Source organism: Carassius auratus, chromosome 27 (assembly GCF_003368295.1).
Source record: "Carassius auratus strain Wakin chromosome 27, ASM336829v1, whole genome shotgun sequence".
In the NCBI taxonomy this organism is placed as follows: Eukaryota; Metazoa; Chordata; class Actinopteri; order Cypriniformes; family Cyprinidae; genus Carassius; species Carassius auratus.
The window spans coordinates 22,560,746-22,586,804 of record NC_039269.1 but is presented as its reverse complement, the minus strand read 5'-3'; the positions used below and the strand labels follow the sequence as shown (position 1 = coordinate 22,586,804).

The window sequence follows — 26,059 nt, the reverse complement described above, 5'->3', positions numbered from 1 at the left end:
TATGGTTTCCTACAACTCTTCTCTGGATTTTTTTCTTTTTCTTTTTTTTTTTTTTCAGCGGACACACTGACCAGCCGAGAGACACAAATCGTACTGTGGTCACACCGTCAGTATTTACACAGAGCTGCCTGCTTGCAAGGATGAAGCGGAGTCACTGGCACATAAGATGGATGGATGGTCGGTGGTGACACAGGACGGCTGACAGGCACCTTCACCAGGAAAACAAACCCATGGATATGTCCACATCAACAGAAATGACAAACAAACAAGCATGGACGTCTTGATGGTCATATTTAAAGCACACACTGACAGACGAAGGCACTATTGCAAGCAAAGTCCAATTACTATTCGTGACAACCTACAGTCCAAACCTCACTTGGGCTAGAAGTTAGAGCGGAATTGAGCGAGGCCTTTGATTCAGTGGGGTCACTATCAATTCCAGTCGCATTTTATGATTACCATCTATCTTTGCTTCTCAGAATTAACTTTTTTGTATTCAATATTAAAACAGCTGCTTACTGAAAAACACAAGTGTGCAAATCGCTTTAAGTGTTTTAGGGCTTCACATGTTTCCTGGTTTTATATTGACCCTACATAGTGTTGGGGCTAATAGACTTCAGGAAGTGACCTGTAAACGGACATCCTCCTGACAGCTGAAAAACGCTCATACTGGGAACGGCTGTGGGAGTGTGATAACTTACTGGGCAGTAATAAACTACTCAACGGATAATAAATTCCATGCTAGTTACTGTAATTTGAGTTAGGGGGAATTTCAAGTGAAACAATAGATTATACATATTTAAGAGTTGGATAAAATGATTTAGTGAGAATTAGGGATCTAAATGTTAAAATTGATTTAATTTGAAGAAAGAATATTTAGGCTGTTTAGGTTCTGTGTGGTCAAAAAAAGCCTTCTAAAAGTTCAGTCCCATCTTGTGCATTCTCATGATCCTATCAGTAGTGAAAAAGGCTGCAAATTAAGGAATAGGAATAAAATACAAACTCATTTCAGAGACATAACAACCTAGCCCAAGGTTCTGCAGTTGCTGGCAGGCAAGTACATTTGGATTACATTCTCATTCCAAGGGATCGTCCAAATCGTCGTCGACTACTAATGCCTCAAAGCCTGGACTGGGTTTGCCAGCTTTGTTTTTGGCCCTGCTGTGTGTGGCGGAAGAGGAGGTCCTGTGGTTGTCCACCCTGTCCAGGCCGTCAGGCTGAGGTTCACTCTGCTCCTGGCGTTGTTGTTTCTGGTGCCCACCTTTGCCCTCATGGGAGCCCCAGCTTTGGAATGCCCCTCCTTCTCCAGAAGGGTACAAATCATCATCCACTGCAACGTTTTCGTCCACACCCATGTCATAGCGCTGGTATGTGCTGGCATGGGCCTCTTCCTCGCGTGCCGTGATCTCCAGGGTGCTGTTCCACATTCCGTAGCCAAAGTAGATCAAAACACCTGCAGAGACGAACACACAGAGACAACAAAAACAATGCACACATGCATATGCTACAGCACAAATGTTGCTGATGAGTGTTTTTTCTCACTTATCAAAGGTTTATCTCAGCCAGATATAGCAAATGAGTAATAGTGGAGGTATTAGTCTGCTCATATAAGAGATAGGGGCTGTTGGAGACCAGTGGTGACCAACAATAGGAACATGTGGGTCATTCCTGTTTTGCAGGAGTTTTGACCTCTGTAAATTCTACTGTAAAATGCAATTTAAGGAAGTATTTCTATAAAATAGTTCACCAAGAATACAGGTATATATTAATTATAACTTATTTATAATTATTTGTAAAATGGCAAAATGAACAGGATGGAAACAATGAGCTAATACTAGAAACTGCTCAGTGAGGGAATAACAGTTTTGATGAAGATGTCAATATGAAGTTAATTCTGATTTTTACAATCTTTCAAAATTAATATAAAACATATTAAATTATATTATCAATTTTAGAAAAACTGAACCAACCAACCAACTAAAGTGACTTACTAAATAAATGAAATAATTTTTTTAATTCCATTGGTGATAATTACGGATGTTTATTTAATGAAAATTCATCCATCTTCTACTCACCCTCGAAGCATCCTACTGTAGGTGTGTGTGACTTTCCTCTTTCAGAATAATCCAATCAGAGTTATATTAAAAATTGTCCTTTAGCTATTTTCTTTTTGTTTATTATAAGCAAAAAAAGCCTCTAACACTAGCTGTTTTCTAAAATCCTTGCTACGTGTACTAAGTTAAGCTAACTGAGACTTGATATAGCACTTGCATATCATTGCTCTTTTGTTGATTTTGATTGCTTTTATTGTCCTCATTTGTAAGTTGCTTTGGATAAAATTATCTGCAAAATGACTTAATGTAAATGTAAATATTATGTCACTTTATGTAGGATGATGTCATTAGGGAACTGTTTTGAGCAATATTACAAAGCTTGGAAGAAACACGAAGGAACGTTATATTTATAACATAGGAAAATAGTTTTAATGCAAATTAAAACTATGTTTAAATGTTGTTTTTAAATTAGATAAAAGGAAATATTAAGAAACATAATAATTTGGCAAGGTTTTATTATATGAAATTCAGTCCATGCTCATTTAAAGTTTTTATTTAAAGTACTTTTGGTCCATTTGTCCCGACACTACACTATATTTAAAAACTTTGAGGTTGGTGAGATTTTATATTTTGGAATGAAGTCACTCATTCTCATAAAGGCTGCATGTTTTTGAACAGAAAAAAAAGAAAAAAAGTGTAATATTGTGAAATAGTACAACAATTTCCATTTTAATGTTTTAAAACATAATTTATTCCTGTGATGGCGAAGCTGAATTTTCAGGATAATTTCTCAAGTCTTCAATGTCACCCGATCCTTCGGAACTCATTCTAACATGCTGATTTGATGATTTCAAGAAACATTTCTTCTGATTATTATTGTATGTCTTATTATATCTCATTATTACCGGTTGTTAACACCATTTATAAACAGTTTTTAAAGCCGCTTATTTTTATTTATTTTTTTATTCTTTGATTTATATGAAGTTCAAAAGTTCAACATTTCAACATTTCTCTGAAATAAAAGTCTTTAGCATAAATATCTTCACTGTTAGTTATAAGGAAGCAGAATAAAATTAATTTCTATATTATAAATTAACCATTTCTTTTTTTTTTAAAAGAAAAAAAGAATACATATACTGTATCTTACTGAACCCAAACCTATAAACCCGTCTATTTGAAATAATACTGAAACTCACCCACAAAGCACCATACGCCAAAACGGATCCATGTAATGGTGGAGAGCTTGAGCATGAGGTAAACATTTACCAGCATGGCAGAGGCCGGGACGAAGGGAACACAGGGAGCCATGTAGGGCAGGCGCTTGGGGTTCTCCGGCTGCTGAATGATGATGAAGATCAAGAGCGTGATGATCAGCAGCAGCAGCACCAGCAGCAGCACGGCCCACCACTGGCCATCAGCGACCTGACCCGACCCGAAGATGATGAGGGAGCAGAAGCAGAAGATGAGGATGAAGAGCAGAATGACGCAGCGGGTGACGATGCGGCCAGTGGCCATAGTGGGCCGGTCCATCTTTCCCGGCAGGCCTAGCCGAATGCGCATGGTATAATAGTGAGGTCCCAGCAGCTTCTTTAGTTTCAGCAGGTACACGCTATCTGTCTCGCCTGACTCGATGCCTGAGGACATGTCCACTGTGCCGTAGTTGGGGTGACTGGAGGTGTAGGTGGACTTGTCAGGTTTACCGATCAGCATCTCGTTGTCTCCTAGAGATGGCAAGTTCTTGGCTCCACAGGTGTTTGTTGGAGCTCCTCCATACTCATCGCCCTCATTGACCGGCGAACAGGCTTCCTTCTCACACTCTGCTAGAACTCCCTCCTTACGCTTTGTGTTCTGCTCAGAGAGGAAGTTGACAAATCCGTGAATGTCTCCTTCAGGCTGGTAACGCAGCAGTAGCACACACACCGACACAAGCGTGTAGGCTAGCAGAGTGCCAATGGACATCATCTCGATCAGGTCCCTCAGACTGACGAGCAAAGCCAAGAGAGCCGAGAGGAAGCCCGACACAACACAAGCCACTGCAGGAGTCTCTGTGTATGTGCTCACACTGGCCAGAAACCTACAACACACAGATAGTGCACATGAAACCTTCAATCCTCCATAAACATAACTGCGATGCTATGGCATTGAAGTGGGAGTGCTGATCTTTATTCTGATTTCAACCATTAATTTCAGTATGACTTCAATCTTTGACATGGCCATGCATAGCCAATTTTAAAGATATCATGGTTGCCTTTTCACGGAATGTTCTTTATATTATTTAAGGAGGATTTTATGTAGAAAACACAAAAACTTTAGCTAGGTTTTCACAGGCGGGGCCAAAAATATTTAAAATCCTGTTTTTGGCACTGAAAATAATAATAATAAATATTTCTTGAGCACCAAATCAGCATATTAGTCATGTGACACTGAAGTAATGGCTGCTGAAAATAATTTTTGCCATCAAAGGGATAAATTACATTTTTAAATATATTAATACAGAAGCCAGTAATTTAATAATACTTTTAATATGAATTACAATTTTTTACTGTATTTTTGATCAAAACATAAGAGACTTCTTTAAACAGTAGTGTATGTTGTGAGACAGATGATGTGAAGCACAGCTGAAATTCATTACAGGTAGATCCTCTCCTTTTATTCTGATCATATAAGTGTGATGCATTTTGAGATGCTTCGAGCGGTGTTACTACCAAGTGTACTGTACTGTCTGACTGCTTCTGATCACCTGTGATGGGTGTATTACCAGGTGTAAACAGGATGAATCATCCAGACATTCATTTCATCAAAGAAGTCTTACACATACCCATTATTCTGGCTTTGATTTAAAATGTCATGGCTCTAAGTAGCATTTATTTTGAGACTGCATGATGGCAGAAGCTCGCGACTCCAGCAGAGAATGATATTTAAATGGCATTTTAATCATTTGCAACATATAATGGAGACAGACGCATTACAGATCATCAAAGATCATTACTTAACCCTGTGATTTCATTTTTTTACCTGAAGAGCAAACCATCTCCAGCCATGGCATAGATGACTCTCGGCATTGGGAAGAGAGAGCCCAACAAACTGACTGTCAGTCCCGCAATGGAGCCAATGGCCACTATGTATTTGGCAGTTTGGAAGCCGTGTAGAGAAAACATCTCCATCAGTGGAGCATCTGTGTCAATGTCCATGTAGGGGACCATCAGAGTGAGGATCACACTCACCTGTGAGAAAGAGAGTGAGAATCACTGACCTTACGAATTAAGGATTTTTGTTGTTGTTTTGTTACTGTGACTTTAATAAATGCCTCCATTATGAATGTTAGGACCAGACTGAAATGAAACGTGGAACGAGGAACATGGTTAAAATGACAATTATTATCTAATGTTGAGAATCTTTGAAAGATTATGCAAAGTAGACTGAAACAGTACAAGGTGTCATTTTTCTTTTCTTTTCTTTTTTTGGTGTTTAGGATTACTAGAATTTATTTCAACGTTTCTGAACCAAACAGGTGTCATGGATGTGTTAATTTTTGTTCATCAGACATCAGGTTGTGAAAGAACAGAACATACAGACAGAGAAATGAAATGTATGGCTAAAATTAGCCTCTACGACAACAGAATGAGATCTGGAGGGGTGAACGCTGCTAACAAGTTTGCTCCACATCAGACAGTTCTGTAGGTGTGAAAATGAAGAGCCTTTTTAGTAAAGGGAACTTAATTCCAGCTAAAACCAAACCCACATGAGAAAAATTTGAGAGAGATGAGAGAAAAAAAGATCAATCAAAGGAAAACAAGGAAAACAGAAATGAAATATATAGATTATATTGTTCTGAGATGTAGAAAAGATGTCTGTTGGTGAATTAACACCCATTGTGTTACTATGACAACCTCCTACAGCCAGACTGCATTGCATGGTGATAAAGCCGGAGAGCTTTACAGTTTTTCTCAGTCACTTTGGTACATTTCTCAGATCAGAATTGAAACTCTCAAAACTACCTGTTCAATTCTCACATCATTGTGTCACTTGTGCACATCAAAAAAGCAGTTTCTCATTTCTTTGAACAAGTTGCAAATGCTTTGGTACATTCATGCAAATTATTATGTACAATTCTCTGTTGTTTCCTACATTATCAGTTGCTAATGTCATGTTGCTCAAAATTTATTATATAGTTCTCTGTGCAATAGTCTTACCCCTCAAAACATCGGGTCTTTAGTTCATCGTATAAGTCATTCAGTGTAAAATGGTTAATCTAGTTGTCATAAACCTTTTTTACACATTATTATTAGACTTTTTGTCAATCTGGCATTGTGCAAGTGAATCTTTACTAATGAAGAGAACGTAGATGATAAACCAATGATAAACCATTTCTCAGCTCAAAGGTTCATCTCATGAATCTTCAGTTGGAAAGCTTACAGTTTTTCTCAGTCGCTTTGGTACATTTCTCTAATCATTCTTGAGATTTGCAAAACAGTAAGTGCATTTCTCAAAACAACTCGTACAGATATCAAAACACAATGGATGACCTGCAAAAGCCAGTCTCTTGCTCAAAATCCTTAGTTCATCTCTCAAAAATAAATATCTGTGTCAATGAACATGTCAGTGCCATCAGAATGACAAGTCCTTGTGTCATAGTTTACGGATAAGACAGTCAAATTGCTTAGTCATGTCGTCAACATAACTGATGTATGTTCTGATGTAAACTACTGTATTGAACAGTATGCCATATGCTTATGTATGCCATATATCCATTTCAAAACTACACATTTACACATTACTGTTTGTGGGATGTTGATTGAAAGAGACTGGATAGAATTCCCAGTTACACTTTTACTAGTGGTCTGACCAAAAAAATAAAAAAATAAAAAATACTTTTACAATGCCATTGTGATATAGAAAAGGAAATATGGGAACAAAGATGAAAATAATTCCATTTTCAGAATTTGTAACTCTTGTGTTGTCCTCTGTCTATACAGTATAAGCTTTCCTACTGAAGATTCATGAGATGAACCTTTGAGCTATTTCAGAGAAATGGTTTATCATTGGTTTATCATCTACGTTCTCTTTATTAGTCAAGATTCACTTGCACAATTCATGCCAAATTGACAAAACATCTAATAATAGTTTGTAAAAATACAAATAAAAAGTGTGCTTGGCAGTTTATGACAACTAGATTAACCATTTTGCATTTAATGACTTATACGATGAACTAAAGACTAGATGTTTTGGGGGGTAAGACTATTGCACAGAAAACTGTATAATACATTTTGAGCAACATGACATTAGCAACTGATAATGTAGGAAACCGCAGATAAATGTGCTTAATCAATTGCATGAATGTACAATAGCAATCGCAACTTGTTCAAAAGAATGAGAAACTGGTTTTATGATGTGTATTAATGACTAGATGATGTGGAGGTTGTACAAGTAGTTTTGAAAATTTCATTTCTGTTTTGAAAAATGCACCAAAGTGACTGAGAAAAACTGTATACTGTATAGACAGAGGACAACACAAGAGTTACACATTCTGAAAATTGACTTATTTTCATCTTTGTGCCCATATTTATTTTTCCATTTCTATATCACAGTGACATTGTTTTTTTATTATAATTCTTTGGGACAGACCACTAGTAAAAGTGTAACTGGGAATTCAATCCAGTCTCTTTCAGTCAATATCCCACATACAGTAATGTGTAAATGTGCATGTGTCATTTATAGCACAATTGTTTATAAACTTATGTATTTGCTTACAATTTTCTTTCTGATTTCTGATTCTGATGTGTACTTTTGAAATGATTATATGGCGTACATAAGCATATGGCATACTGTTCAGTACAGTTACTGTCATCCAAAATGTTGCTATAGTTTACATCAGAACATCGCTCCAGAGTACACTTTTATATTGACAACATGACTAAACAATTTGACCGTCTTATTCGAACACAATGACACAAGGACTTGTCATTCTGATGGCACTGACATGTTCATTGACACAGATATTTATTTTTGAGAGATGAACTAAGGATTTTGAGTAAGAGAGTGGCTTTTTCAGGTTATCCATGGTGTTTTGCTATTTGTACGAGTTGTTTTGAGAAATGCACTTACTGTTTTGCAAATTGTGTGTTTGATTCGAGAAATGCACCAAAGCGACTGAGAAAAACTGTAATAAATTCAAACATTCTGCATGAAGAGAATAATCAATGAGTCTCAATGAACAAAGAAAAGCTATGCCACTGCAGATTATGTTTTTAAATAAAAACTCATGCATTGTTTATATTCTTATAAAGAGAAGAGTTGATACTTATACAGGTATCAACAGACTGTTAATGACATAATGAAAAATGTATCACCTGAATACATTTTTGAATAAAATACAATTTTACTTCCAAAAGATAGAATTGTCGTGTTTGAATGAAAAAACTAAATCAGATTTTCAATGTGGTCTCATAATTCCTATATGGAAAAAAATAACCCAAAATTAGTGATGGTTAATATACCATGTACTATTACTCACAGAGACATAGGCAGTGAGACAGGTGACCAGAGAGGCAGTGATGGCGTAGGGGATGGAGGTGTTGGGACTCTTGGCTTCCTCTCCGGTGGTGGCTATGATGTCAAACCCAATAAAGGCATAGAAGCAAGTGGCTGCACCCTGCATGACCTTTTGGGCAGAGCAGTTTATTATAGTTACAAGACAATGCAATTTCCTCCTCAGTGTTTATGCTGAGAGGCACTAACTGCTCTAACAGATTGAACTTCAATAAAAGATCTGAAATGTACTTTACCCCTGACCAGCCATATGGCAGGAAACGTCCCTCATCCCAGTTGCTGACACTGACGAAGAAGAGGCCTGCAATCATTATGAATACCCACACCACCAGATTGATGACATTCAGCACGTTGTTGAACCCGAGAGAATTCTTCACACCTAGAGCAACTATCACTGTGACCAGGATGACTATGACCAGGGCCAAGATGTCCGGATACGCCTGCTCCCCTTTACCTGAGAGGTGAGGAAGGAGGAATTTACAATGAATTACCTGGTTAAACCAATTTGGATGCTGGGATTATAAAATATTGTCTGGAAGTATAAACAAACCTAAAAAGCACTCCTAAAAAAGCATTTTTTGAGGTTATTTAGGCCTCATGATGTCTCAAATACTTTATGACTCTAACCTATACAGTTGATGAACGAGCACAATAGATTGAAAGAGAGATACAACACTAGACAGAATGTAAGAACGATAGAACAGTAGAACGACAGATAGATAGATAGATAGATAGATATAGATAGATAGATAGATAGATAGATAGATAGATAGATAGATAGATAGATAGATAGATAGATAGATAGATAGATAGATAGATAGATAGATAGATAGATAGATAGATAGACAGATAGATAGACAGATAAATAGAAATTAACAGATTAGAAGGCAGATAGATGTCTCTCAGATGACAGTAGTGAGTTTGGACAGCTGTTTTCACAACTTGACAACAGACAGTCCTCATATGACCACTCAATGCCATCATGAATAAACCATCCATTTCTAAAACTACTCAGCATACTAACCAGGCCTTAAGCGGAAATGACTATGAACCACAACGTGGCTGCTACATGTGTGCAGAGACACACACAGATGGAGGGATATTTGATTCTCAGAGGAAAGGGATTGGTTAAAGTAAAAGAAGAGATTTTGCGACAGGTGCTGGCTGAGTAAGATTGTGTATTTTGGCATAATATGTTTATATGTAATATCTGTCTGCAAACCAAACATGGAATGCAGGAAGCAAATATTGTCATTTCTAGAGTAGCCAATATTAATATTGCATTCCTTCATCTGTAGTCTGAGGATCTACAGGTGTTTGACAACTCAAATCTTTGAAGGTCAAGGGTTTTTAATGACAAGGTCCCCCAAAAAAGACAATCCCTTTGTTAGGGGAGCTATATACAGTATATTGATGTGAGAGAAATGTGTGACATTCTAAACAATAATACATTTTAATTACTTTACTTTACTGAAACCATACAATTCAACCATATTAAAACATTAATATGTAAAAAAATAAAATTAAACAGTATTATTCATTTATTCGTGAAACATTTGAAAAGATGATTGCATAACCTTTTTCACATTAATATTTAGCAAAACAAGAATATGTCAAGCTCTAGAATTTGCTTCAGATCATATCTGCTTTAAAAAAATATTTCTGACCTAATTTTAATAGCAAATGCCCAGCCTAAGAAATTGCTTATTTTTTCCTTTTCTGAAATTGCTGATAAGAAATTGCCGATTGATTCCGAAAGTGGAGCAGCTGTTTCACAGTTTAACAGAAGCTGTGAGGAAGGTTGCTCTGTTTTAACAAGCTTTCTTCACATTGCCATTGTCACCAGACCATTGACGGCTAAAGTTAGAGGTGCCTTTTCTTTTCTGCAGCACCATTAGCTCCAGTCTATTGATAAATTAAGCTTACTGTAGCTTGAGTTGTAATTGCTGAGTGTGTGTGTGTATGTGTCAAGGTTATTAGTGTCATTACCAAAAGCTGCAACACTCTGAGACATGAACTCAGTCGTTTTTACTCAGTTGGAAAAGGCTGGATTTAATGATAACAGAATTAATTTTTCTCCAAATCCATTCAGATAAAGAAACAAACCTATCTACATCTCAGATGGCCTGAGTATGAGTACATTTGCAATTAATTTTCATTTGGTAAAATATTCCTTTAAAATGAATCCAGGTCTCAGACTTTTATGGTTATGTTTTAAGCACAATTTTATAATAATACTAATGCAACTCACCCAAGCCGTTGAGCGTTCCTATGTGGTTGATCATGAAGCCGCTGATGCTGTGATTGGCCAGCGAGTCAAACATACTGCTGAGTGCACTGGCTCCTGCTGCTGTACCAATCAGATACTCCAAAATCAGATTCCAGCCAATAAAAAAAGCCACAAATTCTCCCACTGTCACATAGCTGTAAGTATATGCCGATCCTGTGGTTTTAGGCACACGCACACCAAATTCAGCATAGCACACCCCTGTGGAGAGATAGCAACGATTACTGTAACACCTGCACTCCTGGAGGTTATCAGTATAAGCATTCATATATCTAACTGGTTGCTGAGAAGGAATTATTGATTTTATTATTGGCAGATCAATTCTCAAATGTCAAACTCATAGAATCCCAGTGGACCAGATAAAAGGAGAGAAATCCCTCTTTACAGACTGAATCCCTGTAAACCCCACTTCAGTGGAAAAGATAAGCAGTGCTATAAAGCAATACATATCGTATCCCTTCAAGTTGATGTAATGTGATATATTTTTTGAGTGAAACATTGAATGGTGAAAAGTGGCAGTTGCACACCAGAATGGAACCAGATTGAATTAAAGTTTTCTTATAAAATGGCAAAAGCTAATTGGTTAAATTACACTGATGTTGAAGGTGAGAGGAAAGTTTTGTCAACTAAAATTAGCAGCTGCATATCTTTGGATGAGAACAACGAGGCTGACAGCTTGATGAGGTTCCAGGACTAGGGAAGTGAAGAAGCAGCCGCAGATGAGCCAAAAGATGGATATTTGGCGGGAAATATGTTGGTGGGTTACACAACAGATAAAGTACACTATCCAGACACACTAATAGATGGGCAAGTAAAGCATTTTATTGTGTCACAAGCGTCATGAAAACCCCCCGGTCCATTTCCTTGAGATCCATCCAGTGCTTTTTGACAAGTTTTTACTCCACTACAACAAAAGCTGGTATTCAGCTACCACAATCTTGGCTGTGTTACTCGCCTACACTTGACGTTGCATATTGTGAACCATGCTGGTTGATTGCAGACTGCAGTCACTAAAGTGACAATATGGCATGGACAGAAGGAACTAGAACCTATCAACCTACTGGCCAAGAATGATCCATATTTGAAGGAACTGCTCAGTCGCACTGCTGGTTCAATTAAGTATCTCAGCCCAGAAAGTCAAAATGAACTTAAAGCTATACTCTCTGAGAATGTCCATAAAATAAATTATCAGTGACATTAAGGCAGAGTTTTTTTTCTCAGTGATCATGGATACAACTCAAGATGTAACTAAAGTGGATCAGATGAGTCAAGTCTTTTGGTATGTAACCATAGAGAGAGATAGTGAGCAGCAACAGTAGTGAAAATCAACTAGTCTTTTCTGGGATTACTACAAATACCTGACTCATCCACTGCACAATAGCCCATGAAATTATATGTTTGGATGAGGGAAAAAGTCTTGATATTTCTAAATGCCGCGGCCAAGGATTTGACGGGGCTGCGATTGTGAGTGGCATATACATGGAGTTCAGGCAAGGATAAAGAAGAGTCAAAGGCTGCATATGTACACTGCACTGCCCATAACTTAAATCTGGTCCTCGATAATTCAGTCAAGTCAATAACAGAGCTGACAAAGATTTACAACAGCATGGAAAAATGTGATGTGTTTTTGCACACAGTATAAAGAGGTGGAATGTATTGGCTGAAATGACTGAAAAACTCACTACGGGTGTCACGCTTAAAAAACTGTGTGCTAATAGGTGGGCTTTGTAGTATGGCTTTGATAAGGCTGATGGAAAGATCTGACTTCTGATTTTTATTATAATCCTTCAAAGTGAAGTTCTGGAACAGATCAATGTCATTTCAAAAATGCTACAAGCAAAGTATGCTGACCTTCATAAAGTTACAGAGTTACTTGACACTGCCATTGCGGAGCTGACAAGGTTCAGAGAAAATCGAGGAGGCAAAAGCAACAGCAAAATTCATGGCTGAGAAGCGTGGAGTGAAACAAACCTTTGGAAATTAAAGAATTGGAAGGGCAAAGCGCCATTCCGATTAATTCTGTCAGGATGAGCATTTGGAAGATGCTAAAAGTTACTTCAAGGTAAACGTATTTAACGCTTGCCTAGACATCATCATTTCCCAGCCGGCGATTTTCAGCTTTGTGATCGGTTGCCAATTTGTTCGGAGTGGTCCAGTCACACATACATGCAACTGAGGAGAAGAACACTATATACGAGGGGGCATGGAGGTTAGTGGAGAGATACAACGAAGACTCATCTCCAGCCCTTCCACAACAATTGATAGCATTCCGTGCAGCCTTTAAAAGACAGATCTCTGGGAAGACAACTGTTGAAAACAACTCTATTATATCTAGCTTCAGCGACATGTGCATTAGTTCTCTTTCTTACTATCCCTATTAATTGCTTCAGCGGAGCGCTATTTTTCAAAACTGAAGCACTTGTTGAGCACCATGTTGCAGAACAGACCCTCAGGACTGGCTATTCTCCTCATTGAGAATTCACGAAGCTGTGAATTAAACACCAAGGGCATCGTGAATGAATTTGCTGAAAGAAAGGCCCGGAGAATGCAACTAAAATGAGTGAGCAGTTTAGTTTTTTTACATTTCAGGCAGACGTGCCAAGATTGTTTGTGTTTGCTTGCAGTAGTGTATCATTGACAATGGCTGAGTCTTCGTTATTTTAGACTTTTTTTGTTGTTGTTCTGTCCTGTTTGTGAAAACGTTGTTGGGTAGAGTGTTTTTTTTAATGTTATTGTTGTCTTTTGACACGCTACAGTGAACGTTTATAAATGTTTCTTTGATGAAGGGTGGGGTTGGGGGGGGGGGGGTGCATACAATTTTTTTTGCAAATGTGCCACTGCTCTTTACTAATATTTTTATTGCAAAATAAACATGAAAGAACTCATGCCTCATGTAATCACTCAATCAGTTTTTCAACCACAGAAAGACATCAAAACAAAATGTCACGTAGCATTTCATTTACCTCAGGCAAGTAATCAGTGTTCACAGCTTGTTAGTTCGCTAGAGAAATTGAGTCAAGAGAAAAGCATTGTACGAAATATTAGATTATATACTCATTATATTTTACTTTACCTGTTAGCGATGTCTTAATTAACTTAAATAAATCTTCTGTACCAAAAATATACTAAACCGTGACATTAAAACTGAAGTATGTACCAAAATTACATGTTTGAGTTGCACTTTATTTTACAGTACGTGTACTTACATGTACTTACAGTGTATTCATCTAATAAAGTTCTGTTAATACAAGGTAACTACATTAGGATTAGGCTTAGGGGTAAGTTCAGGGTTAGTACCTAGTTTATTACATAGTTATTGTAATTACTATAAGTGAAAGTGAAAGTGACATGACATTCAGCCAAGTATGGTGACCCATACTCAGAATTCGTGCTCTGCATTTAACCCATCCAAAGTGCACACACACAGAGCAGTGAACACACACACACACACACACTGTGAACACACACCCGGAGCAGTAATAAGTAATAATAAGTACATAGTATGTACATGGGGAACAGGAATGTAAAATAAAGCGCTACCCATGTTTGTATACAGTTACACCCCTATTTTCTATTATGCCATTATGCTATTATTTTTCTATTATTCTATTATGGTTCTTTTTTTGAACATCTAGAAAGATGTTAAAAAGTAAAGACTTTTTCAATGGCCAATTTTGTTAATATTTACAGAGGATGCTAATATTAGTCTAGTACACTATATATCTTATGGCTATAAAGACAAATACTCTCTAAATTCTGTGTCTTTTTCCATGAGTGCAAAGGTCAGCTGCATACAGGAAAAAATATCCCTTAAATTTTTCCCTCCCTTTCATTTTTGGGTTCTTTATGTTGGTATCCACAGGGAAAACTAAATGGATTTTCACTCCAGCTCTATTTTGGGTGCAGCCTGCTGTGCGCAGCTTCAACCTGTAAACCTAATGAGCCAGTTCAGCGTGCGTCATCGCTACACGTCAGGAGGCATAAAGTTATACATGTGTTCACTCAGCTAAAGCCTGACTCAGGATCAGTGAATTAAAAATGATGCTATCCACAGTACAATAACACTACCTAGGCGGTGCTTAACTGGGGGCAGGTTACAGGAAGATGACTGACCTCTTTTCTCTGTGTTTTTCTCTTTTGTGTCTGACTGACTGGAACAGGAAGTGGGGGTTGCGCTCACCTGACAGGATGGAGGCCACGGCAGCGATGATGAAAGACACAATGACCCCGGGCCCTGCCATTTCCTTAGCCACCAGTCCAGACACCACATACATGCCAGTGCCGACACAGCTTCCCACTCCCAGAGACACGAGGTCCACGGTGGAGAGAACGCGGGCGAGTTTAGTGTCGTGAGCCCCAGTGCCTCCCGTGCTCTCCAGCATGGACTCCACCGGCTTGGTGCGCAGGACACGGGACTGGAAGGCAAACCAGTTGGCCACCCATTGAATCCGCCGTGGGTCCAGTTTGGCGAACAGCCCGCTCATCTTGGAGCCTGGTTATGGATCAAGGGGCTGTGATAAATGGGGCTGATACTCTGAGAAGATCTGAAGAAGCTTTGGGATATGGTCTTGTCTATGGGAGTCACAAAGAAAACAGCTGAGATGTTCACTGTTCTTCAGAAGAGCATCATTATCACATGTTTCCACATGACCAGTGAAGGTGAAGGTGAAGGAACACTGTGAACAAAACGAGATGACAAAAGTGTGATCTATCATTATTCATGTTTACCCATGCATTTCTTAAACTACATGTATACTACAAGGATGGGTGAGATTGATCAAAAGTGTCAGAAAAGACACTTTTTGTATTATACAAACAATAAAGTAATACTGTTTTTATTTAATAAATAAATCTTTAATAAAATATTACTGTATCAGAGTTTCCACAAAATAATTAAGCAGCACAACACTTATAAGAATAAGAATGAGAAATATTTCTTGAACACCAAATCAGAATATTAAAATGATTGTAAACATGCAAACAGTATTTTGTTGCCATTGCAGGTCACAATAAACAGATAAGAACTCTATTAGATTTAGAAACAGAACAGGAACCAAACTATTTATGCCATCTGTTTCCATCATTCAAACAAGAGAGCTTCTTTATAAATGCACTTTCATCATGCCTGACTATAGTGAAGTTTCATTAGTCATTCATTTCCAGTCCACCTGACAAATCAGTTCAGAAAGATTATTAAAGAAATTTGAAAAATAAGCTTCAGTAGGTGGTACTAAAAGCAATGGCTTTTTGTAAGAGTTTGTGGATTTGATATCTTGAGGGGCTCTTGATAGATAAGAGCTGAAGATAACATCAAGACCATGTACTATGAACTCCAATAAAATGTGCTGATGAGTCCTGGTGTGCAGCCAAATAGGAACAGACACAAAATTAAATTCATAACATAATTCATTATAGCTCTCATCGGCTTCATTTCCTATCTGACATGCTTTCTCCTCTGATCTTTTCTCTCTCAAACCTCGTTCATTCCTCCAACTCCTTTTTACAGTCCTTTCCTCTTCTCTTCTCACCACTAGCCCAGTTCCTTCCCTTTTAACTCATCAATCCTGTCACTTTGAAGGATTTTGATGGATTCTCCCGGCTGTAATGATACTCTCTCTCCTTCATCCCATGTCTAACTGTCAGAAAGACAGTAACAGATCGCAGTGAAGTCTGTCCATCACAGTGACTAAAGCACATGGCTGCTGACCAAGATAATGATTGGTCTATCAGGCCACATGGAATGGGACTGTCTGCTCTTTAGCTTATTAATTACCTAAATGCATGATAATTTATTTTGTGGTTTCTAGAAAAAAAGGAGATGTCATCCCTGTTGGTCTGCAAATGTGAAAGTAAAGGTTATTTAAAGATTATATGTCATTTCACAGCAGTGTGCAGTATAATAATTAACAATTTCCAACCTGATACAAAGCATATGTGACCTAGTATAATATCTGAACCTGTCATATCAAATTACACTGATGTTGTTTGTCTCTTTAGGCTGCTAGAAGAGTATGTATTCAAACCTTGCCACTGACCTTATGACACGCACACATATAAACAGTGGCCTGAGGTGTAACACAGAGCATTGGTATAATTCAAAGTGACAACATGAAGCCATAACCAAACTACATGCACAGCTCTGCCTATATATAATACTTAACACATACATTTTATGCAACAGACACACAATACAATATATTTCAACAGAAAAACAGCACAAGGCAAAAAAAAAAGTCTTCTCCCTAATACTCTAATGTTCTTTAGGTGTTTTAATGAACATTTAAAGAGGATCATTCTTGATTTGGACAAATCATTGTTAATTGTGACAAACTGCAAAGTTTTGGGAGTGAAAACCCCCAAACTAGGTACATGTAACAGAATCACTTAATTTAATTACAGTATGAGTTAACACTTTATTTTAAATTTATTACATGTTACATGTACTTACTATTATAATAACAATTATTATGCATAATTACATACAAGTAACCTTATACCAAACCTTAATCCTATAATAAGTAAATGTAGTTATTTAATATTGATAAGTACTTAAATGTATAATTACACGGTAACGAGGACACCTTAAAGGGGTCATATGATGCTATTTAAATGTTTACATTTTTTTCTCTTCAGAGTGTTACAAGCATTTGGTGCATGAAGAAGATCTGTGAAGCTGCAAAGACTAAAGTCTCAAATCCAAAGAGATATTCTTTATAAAAGTTAAGACTCTTCCACACACCCCTAAAATGGCTCATTTAAACATTCCCCCACATGTTCACGTCACCATGTGGGAAGCTTTGCATAATGCCGCCCAAATGTTTACACAAAGAAAGAATTCTTAACTTTTATTCTCACTGTTGCTGTCGCCGCAATGTCGTGGATGTCTGTGTGTTTTGTTGTGAAAGCAAAACTACTTGTTTGGCCTTGCAAAAGAGGATACGACTAGAAATCTGTGGTTAAGTTGTATTTCAACATTGTTCCAGAACATTCCATCACAAATTTTCAGATGTTTGCTGCACATTTTATGGAGGATGAGTACTTTTTCCTGAACCAGTAGCCTGCAATGCATCTTTGGCAAAATGGCTGTTTCTATAAAGTTGGTCAGTTCAAGGTTGCAAGTACAGTCTCTGACTCACAGCTTGTAAGTTAATTATATTTAAATAATTGGCCAATTATGATTCAAACGCGTTTTGAGAAGTGTACAGCAGGCTTGTTTGTTTGACAGAAATCAGTGATGAATACTGTAAGGTTAACCCTACCTGCTTTAAATGTTTGAAAATGGTTAATAACATTTCAGAATTTTCTTTTAGAAAGAATTAAGAAATTTGAATTTTGAAAAGTTATTCAAAATGTAATCAGTTACAAAAGTAATTGAAATAGTAACACTACTTGTTAGATTTTAAATATGGTAACTTGTAATCTGTAACCTATTACTGTCACGCCCCTGGACTCAATATGTTGTGTTTTCCCTCCATGTTGATTGTGTCATTATGTTCAGTTGTGTCTTGTCAATTACCCATTATCGTTCCCCCTTATAGTTTGATTCTGTTCAGTGTTTGCTTGTCTGGTCTCTTTGTATCATCATCATCATTGTTTACGTGTTTCTTTCCTGCACCACATCGTGACAGAAGACAGGACTGTGAAAAAGTGTAGCAGTGTGTTTCCCTGCATTTTGTTGTTTCTTTTTTGTCAGTTAGTTTTTATGTTATGGATGATCCTGTCGTCTTTCTCCTCCTGCTGGAGCAGAGGAGCCTTTTCCTCGAGGATCATATACAATTTTTTGTGGAGATCGACAACAACAACCCCACTCCGGACCCAGAGCCAATGTGTGCCCACCGCTGAAGGAAAGACAGAATCCACCGCGACTGACAAGCCATGGATGGCGACAGAGCTGAGGATCGCCACAGAGCCACAGGCCGCAACATCAACCAGGTGCGAGAGCTGGCAACAGAGCTCGCCACGGTGGAGAGTGTCATGGACAGAGAAAGCTCGGAGGGAAGCTCCGCCCACTGCACCATGGCTAAGGGTGAGCAGTGCTTTGTGGTCCATAATGAGGATCTACTTAGTCTGGATATATTTGCAGACATGACCTCTCTTCTCCTGCCTTCATATCATTCTGTCAGCCCTAAATGATCTGTCTGCCTGGAACTAGATGTCTGTCTGGATAACCCACCCACCCTCCCTCTCCTGCCGTCTCCTGTCATCTATGGTTCTCGATCGCCACCGCTGTCACCTTTCAGCCCTTTTGCTCACCGTGGCCTTCCGGATCCCTGCATCTGCCTCAGGTGTCATCACCATTTGCTCTGCCTTGGCTGTCCGGATCCTCGGTGTCGCCCTGGCGCATTGGCTCTCCATCTCTGCCTCGGGCTCCTCCTCCACTGGCTCCACCATCATTGGTCGGCCCCCTGGAGTCATCGGCCCTTCCTCCACCATGGCTCCTCCCTCCGTAGGCCGCCATCATGGCTGTGGCCTGTGTCCCACCTGGCTCCACCTGCTCCAGCCTCCTCCTGTGTCCTCCCTGGCTCCTTCCTCCATGGTCTCTGTCTGCTGGCCCCCTTCCGGGGGTCCATCCTCCACCGGAAACCTCCTCCTTGGTCCCTACCCAGTTTCCCCCCTCTGTTATTCCACGGTGTGAGGTCGCACCTTCCTTGGGGTGAGTAATGTCACACCATGACAATTACTGCAACCATATGTATGTTCCATATGTGTTTAGGCACCTGAACTTGCGATGGTTGACAGTGATAACCATAGCAACATTTTAATGTATATGTAAACATAAAGAAACATATGGATGCCATTTTAACCATTTGGTGTTAGCCATTCTTGACTAAAATATTAGTGACAGGAGACATATTTCCAGCATCAGGGTGGTTTTCTTCATTAAATTGTATGTGTATGCAAGTACATTCATATGTTATAGGTTATATACATACATATAACACCATTCAAAGATTTGGGGTCAGTAAGATTTATTTTATTCATTTGGTTAAATATTGTTACAATTTAAAATAACTGATTTCTATTTTAATGGATTTTAAAATGTAATTTACTTCTGTAATGGCTAAGCAGTCATCACTCCAGTCTTCAGTGTCACGTGATTTATCAGAAATCATTCTAATATGCTGATTTGTTACTTGAAAAACATTTCTTATTACCATTGTTGAATTATTAATCTTTTTTTTCCGTCACTTTTGATCAATGCAACTGATTAATCAACTGATTAATGCATCTTTTTTTGAATGAAACTATTTATTTATTTAAAAGAATCCTACTGAGCACAAACTTGTGAATGTTGAAAGCTAATATGCATGTGAAGCAAGTATATTATTTTATTACAGAGCCAGAAAAAGCAACTCAAACAGATGGAGCCCCAGGTGGATGTCAAGTTCACCTAAATCAGTCACGGCTATCATTAAGGAATCAGGATAACAGGGTAATTGCAGTGTGATTGGTAAGATAGGAGGTGATGGAAGGTGTTTGGCCGTCTGCAGGCAATGTGAGAAGAATTGATTTCCATTGTGAGATCATTGTGTGGGGAAAAAGAGTGGGCGTTTTTACAGCTTTTGTTAAGGAGGTCTGATTGATTGAACTGTTCCCAGTGTGAATCTGAACGGCAGTATTCGATACAAACCAGATATTGTTCATATGAGGAATAAAAACACCATAGAATTGTTTGTCTTCACTGATCAAGCTGTAAAACCTAACATATAATAAATGTTTCCTTCTTTTTTTTTGGTTTCTAATTGATGTTGATACATCTGATAGTTTTTACAGCTAAATTTTATTACGCCATCACTACACCCTAAAAAACAGTTTGGGACCTGGTCTATTCATATCCTTATAAAAAATTCAGGACATTTTTATTTAGATCAACATACTTGGTCCAGTCAAATACAACATTCAATCTGTCATATGGTTAAATACATTTTATACAGAGCAGCTTTCAATGCTAATGCTCAAATTCAGGTCTCTTTTATCATTTACTTCATGATATCTATGAATATTTTAATCCAATCAACATAAAACAAATATAACAAGCTTGTCTTCATCTTGTTTTATTTAAAGGTGAGATTTGAACCTAGAGTTCCAGATGGGAACCTGACACCCCAACTACTCACCTTCCATTCACACTACATTTTTCTGCACATTAATCACTCTAGCTGATAACATTTCGTCCCCTTGAAATTATAAGGTTCTATCTGACATTTTAGTCAAAATTGAGTTATTCACATATTCTTATTCTGTGTCAATGTATTTACGTTATATGATAGATTTTTTAATGTTGTGTACATTATGGGACTTTTTATTCAAAAAGCAATACGGTTCTATCTACACAGTAGAATGGAACACAAAAACTTTGAAGCTCAATATCTCAAAACTACTCGGAATGCAGATAGAACCTTATAATTCCAAGGGGACGATTTACAAGTTGATTAAAGCCTTATTGCATCATTTCACCTTGTGTAACACTGCTGCTATCTGCATTCAGAATAAGAAACTGAGATCTTCCACCCCACTATTCTACAGCTTTATACTTTTAACCTGACAGTACAAGACACATTAAAATACAGCAGAGCTACGGCTGCAGCAGATGGTCTGTAGAAATGGTGGGCAGAACTGCACGGCTCAAATTATGTAGAGGGATTCAGACTGCATGTATTTTTTAATTTGTTTTTTAAAAAACAGAGACTGTTCAACAGGCTGTCTTCGAGACAGTTGATTTACCTTTTTAAAATACCAGGATTAGAATATCAGTCCAAGTCTCATGCTCACCTAGGCTGCATTTGATCAAAATACAGTAAAAATATATTTTAAAAGTACAAAATATTATAACAATTAAAAAATCTTTAGTGTCGAATGACTCTTCAGAAATCACTTTGATGTGCTGATTTGGTGCTCAAGAAACACTTTATATTATTATCATTGTTAAAAATGACTTCATTTAATTACTTTTTCATTTAAAAAAATGTCTCACTGATCCAACACTGAGCAGCAAGGATAGATAGATCGATAAACAGATAACCCACTTATGTAATGTAATACTTTGTTGAATTTCTTCTTGAATTTCTCTTTTTGGTATGAATAAAAATACAAGCATCATTTAAAAATGTGTGCAAAGAAAAGACCTATTTAAATGCAGAAACTTGCCTTCATCCACAAGTGAGATCTTTCCTCAGGCCAGTATAGTGCAACTCCTCCCTTCTTCTTGCCTTCCCTGCTCTACTCTACTCTCATCTCCTCCTCCTCCTCCAGGCCGCTGCACTGTTACATAAACTGGCTGCTGAGTGGAGTGAATCTGCCTGGAACGAAAACTAACTCTATTTCAGGCCATCAGATTTATTGCTCTCGCTCTCCCCTATTACAATTCACATTTCTAAGTATCAGGGCACAGTCAGAGCCAAACTCAACCAAATATTTGACTACAGCACTCTTAAACTACTGTTTTTGCCCTACAATATTGCTAAATGTTTAACATGGGAACAATATGGTGCTGAAGGAATAGTCCACTCAAAAATGAAAATTCGCTAAAAAAGTGCTCAACCTCAGGCCATCTTAGATGTATATGAGTCTCTTTCTTTATCAGAACAGATTTGGAGAAGCAATTAAGCATTACATCACTTGCTCACCAGTGAATCCTCTGTAGTGGATGGGTACCGTCAGAATGTCCAGAGTCCAAACAGCTGAAAAAAACAATCCACAAGTAATCCACACACATCCAGTCCATTAATTAATGAATTGTAAAGCAAAAAGCTATGTGTTCGTATGAAATAAATCCATCATTAAGGTGTTTTAACTTTAACCTATTGCTTCTGGACAAAATGTGAGTCCATGATCCATAATAACGCTTCCTCCAGCGAAACAGTTCCCTGTTGTCCTCTCACATCAAAATCTGTGTATATTTCTCCTCTGATTCCGACAAGACAACTTTTTCATTGGAGAAAGCAATAGGGGGTTGTATTTTAGCCGGAAGCAACAGTTAAAAGATTAATGATATCATCAAACACCTAAATGAAAGATTTATTTCTTACAAAAATGCAGCATTTCGATTCATTATACACTCATTATGATGGTACCTATTTACTGCAGAGGATCCATTGATGAGCAAGTGATGTATTGCTAAATTTCTACAAATCTGTGAAAATTTTTAGGTGAAGTATTGCTTTAATTGGTCAGAGATTATTAATTAACAACGAACACTGCTAAGGCAATGGTTGATATCTACTGTACAATAATATAAGCGATTAAATAAAAGCAAATTACCAATGTACTTTCATACAATACAAAAACGGTCATAAATTGTGGCCAGACACTATAAATAATCCACTTTAAAGTTAGCATTTTGGTCTTTATAATGAAAATATGGGTATTTATTTATGTATAGAGCTCAGCTGTCCACATTGAATTATGTCCCATGCTCACTATCATTAGCCATGCAGTGGTCCAGGTGGTCCTAATTGACAGAAAGCCTTTAATTGTATCACAGCGTGTGCGCAAACAATACGAGTGACATCACAATGGTGGTGGTAGCTTAATGGGAGCCTGCATAGGTGTGGCTCATTGAGGAAAAGAAAGCAAGTCATGCCCATGAGTCAGAGCTGAAAAGGGAAATTACAATCATGAGCCAAATTACAGAAAAAAAGAGAGATCAATTCACAAATTCAATGACAAATAGTTCTTGATTAATTAAGAGCATGCTTTTTGGTTTGTTTGTTTGTTTGTTTTTTGGAGAATCTGTATTGTCCACTCATTTGAAAATTTGTCAAAGCTACAACGTAAAAATTTTCAGAATTTGAAATGAACAAAAATTACATAAATTACATGTACAATGTAATTAAAAAAGGAAAGTACATATAATTTTGCTGCAAAACACAAATGATTGTTCTTTAGAAGTAGCTTTTAGAATACCTTATTTGTACTTTTATAATAGGTAAGTTACATGCTGTGCAATGGGGGGGGGGGGGGGGTATAACATTTGATTATCTTTTACTGAAATAAGAAATTATTATTTTTATTTCTATTATCAGTTAAGACTAACATTCTCTCCTGTCTTGTACAGAAGAATAAAATGAATATGATTCAGTATAATACAGTGCATAAAAAATACGGTGGGTTGCAGTGTAATAAAAACATGAGTGTACAGCGCAGCTCAATAAATCCAAATAAATAAACTTAATAAAAAAAAAAACAATCAATAAGACAAAGAAATATATCAAGATTGATTATTCAATAAAACAGCCTAATAACCTAATATAATGGAACAACGGGAAAGGAATTAATTTCCTATTCTTTTTAACTGTTTAAAGACCATTCACAAGCAAAACAACTAATGGTCAATCCACTTCTAAGGAGATGGCAAACATCAATCCCTATACAACTAATTCCTATACCAAAGTATAGAGAGATTACATCTCTTTCGGTCAAACAGGATAAAAGTCTCCCTGCCAACTATTTTTTTCAAGAAGTAGTCTAATACTACACTAAAAACAACTTGATATTGTTTAAATTAGGACGTGTGTGTTTCAGCACCATGGTCAGCGCCGCTGTATTTTTACACGCCCAATTATAAACAAAGCAGCATCCATGAGTAACTGCCATCATGTCATTGGAGATTAACCTCGTTTCACTGCCTAGAGCTCCGCCACAGACACATTCACAGGCGGTGTAATCAAAATAAACCATTGCTGATCCAAAAGCCCCAGTCATTAATAATGTAGATACGCCTTTCTATTTCATAAAAAAGCATGTTATTGAAATGTAGACATTAATTTGATAGCGATCTCGCACCGCCCCTCCCGTGAAACACAGCCAGCTGACACTACAACAAAATGTTTCTTTTTTTCCCCGTCCTTCGTTTCTTTTTGAAACATCATGCAGTGGTTTAAATAATCACTGACGAGTCAACATCTGTTTCAAATAAAGTGAATTGCGATAATATTTCGTTGTTATCCCCAAGAGAGTTGATTTAAAACACAGATTAAGTCATAAAAAAAAAACAAAATAAAAAAATAAACCAAACAAAAAACAACAACAAATTTCATACAGTGATTCCTTGTGCCTGTAAACTGTGATTAGTTCTTATATGATTCTGATTCAGGCTGAATCAGTCTAATGAGGTCTAAGGTACATCCTGACCAAGGCTACTGTCCTGGCTCGGTCAACGCTTACCTCCCAGGCTGCTGCCGCTGTCCAGCTGTGCCGATGCTGAAGTGCGGTGCTGCGGCTCACAGCGGCGCGACACGGTGGCGTAATCCAAAGGCAGGTGGATAACAAGCAGGAGGCATTTCCGTTTGCGTGTCATAAAATTCTCACCATAAACACTACCAGTGATTTAAGATAATTTACCGCAGCACTGAAGGCGAAAATATCATCATTGTAGGGATTAAGGTCGTCGTAGGGAGGGATACTTCACTGATGCTGCAAAAAGGGACGTAAGCTAGTGTAGTAACGTAGGGGTTAAATTATTCAGACGCTGCACCACGTGATAAGCGAGCAAATTCATTATTTATTATAGTCGTCTACGTCAGTGACGTTATAATATCATTGCGTGAGAACACAGAGCCCCTTTTGAGACAGGCAAAATTAATGATCCGTCATCATTCCGCCATAGAAAGCACGATGGGAAGGAAACAGGAAGCAAGCTCGCTGCATTAAATGAAAAGATGCAAAGAAGAACAAGAACATAAATGTGTAACATCTGATCTCCTATCACAGAATTTTTTGAGTTTTAAAATATGATTTAACATTTCCGTATTTGCCTTCTACACATTGAAGTTGTTTTGAAATATAAAATTTATCCCTAAGTTGAGTTAATTAAATGAGAGTGATGTATGTTACAAACTCACTGTAAAAAATAAATAAAAAAAGGTATGTTTTAAATCCTGCATGATTTTATTTTAATGTTTGTTATCCCATAATGTTTCATCCCACACAATCTCAATTTATTTGTAATAAATTTATTTAAAAATGGTAAACACTACTTAAAATGCAACATAGAATAAATTCAAATAATAAAACAAATTATCTTAAAATCAAAGAGTTCAATTTGCATGCATGAGTCATGCAGTATTTGCAGTATTACACTCTTGAGTAATATTCAGTGGGTGGGGAACATTGTTCAGTAACAGACCGTAGTTCTCCTAGAGCAGGTTTCAACACATGGCCTTAGTTC

General features: G+C 37.5%; 1 protein-coding gene across 3 annotated transcripts; it reads right to left on the bottom strand.

The window, feature by feature from the left end:
• Nucleotides 1-41: 41 nt before the first annotated feature.
• Nucleotides 42-25,474, bottom strand: LOC113045928 (probable cationic amino acid transporter). Of its 3 annotated transcripts, XM_026206701.1 has the most exons (9): nt 25,057-25,474; nt 22,518-22,571; nt 15,071-15,566; nt 10,855-11,091; nt 8,840-9,057; nt 8,569-8,715; nt 5,070-5,278; nt 3,251-4,128; nt 42-1,453 (listed from the first exon to the last, which is right to left on the bottom strand). In XM_026206701.1, the coding sequence occupies exons 3-9, from the start codon at nt 15,372-15,374 to the stop codon at nt 1,077-1,079; spliced, it is 2,370 nt and encodes a 789-aa protein (XP_026062486.1). In that variant the 5' UTR covers nt 15,375-15,566; nt 22,518-22,571; nt 25,057-25,474; the 3' UTR covers nt 42-1,076. The 3 variants fall into 3 exon arrangements, with proteins under 3 accessions (XP_026062486.1, XP_026062485.1, XP_026062487.1); XM_026206700.1 differs by lacking the exon at nt 22,518-22,571; XM_026206702.1 differs by lacking the exon at nt 22,518-22,571 and having other exon boundaries at nt 15,071-15,462.
• Between the last annotated feature and the right edge of the window lie 585 nt (nt 25,475-26,059).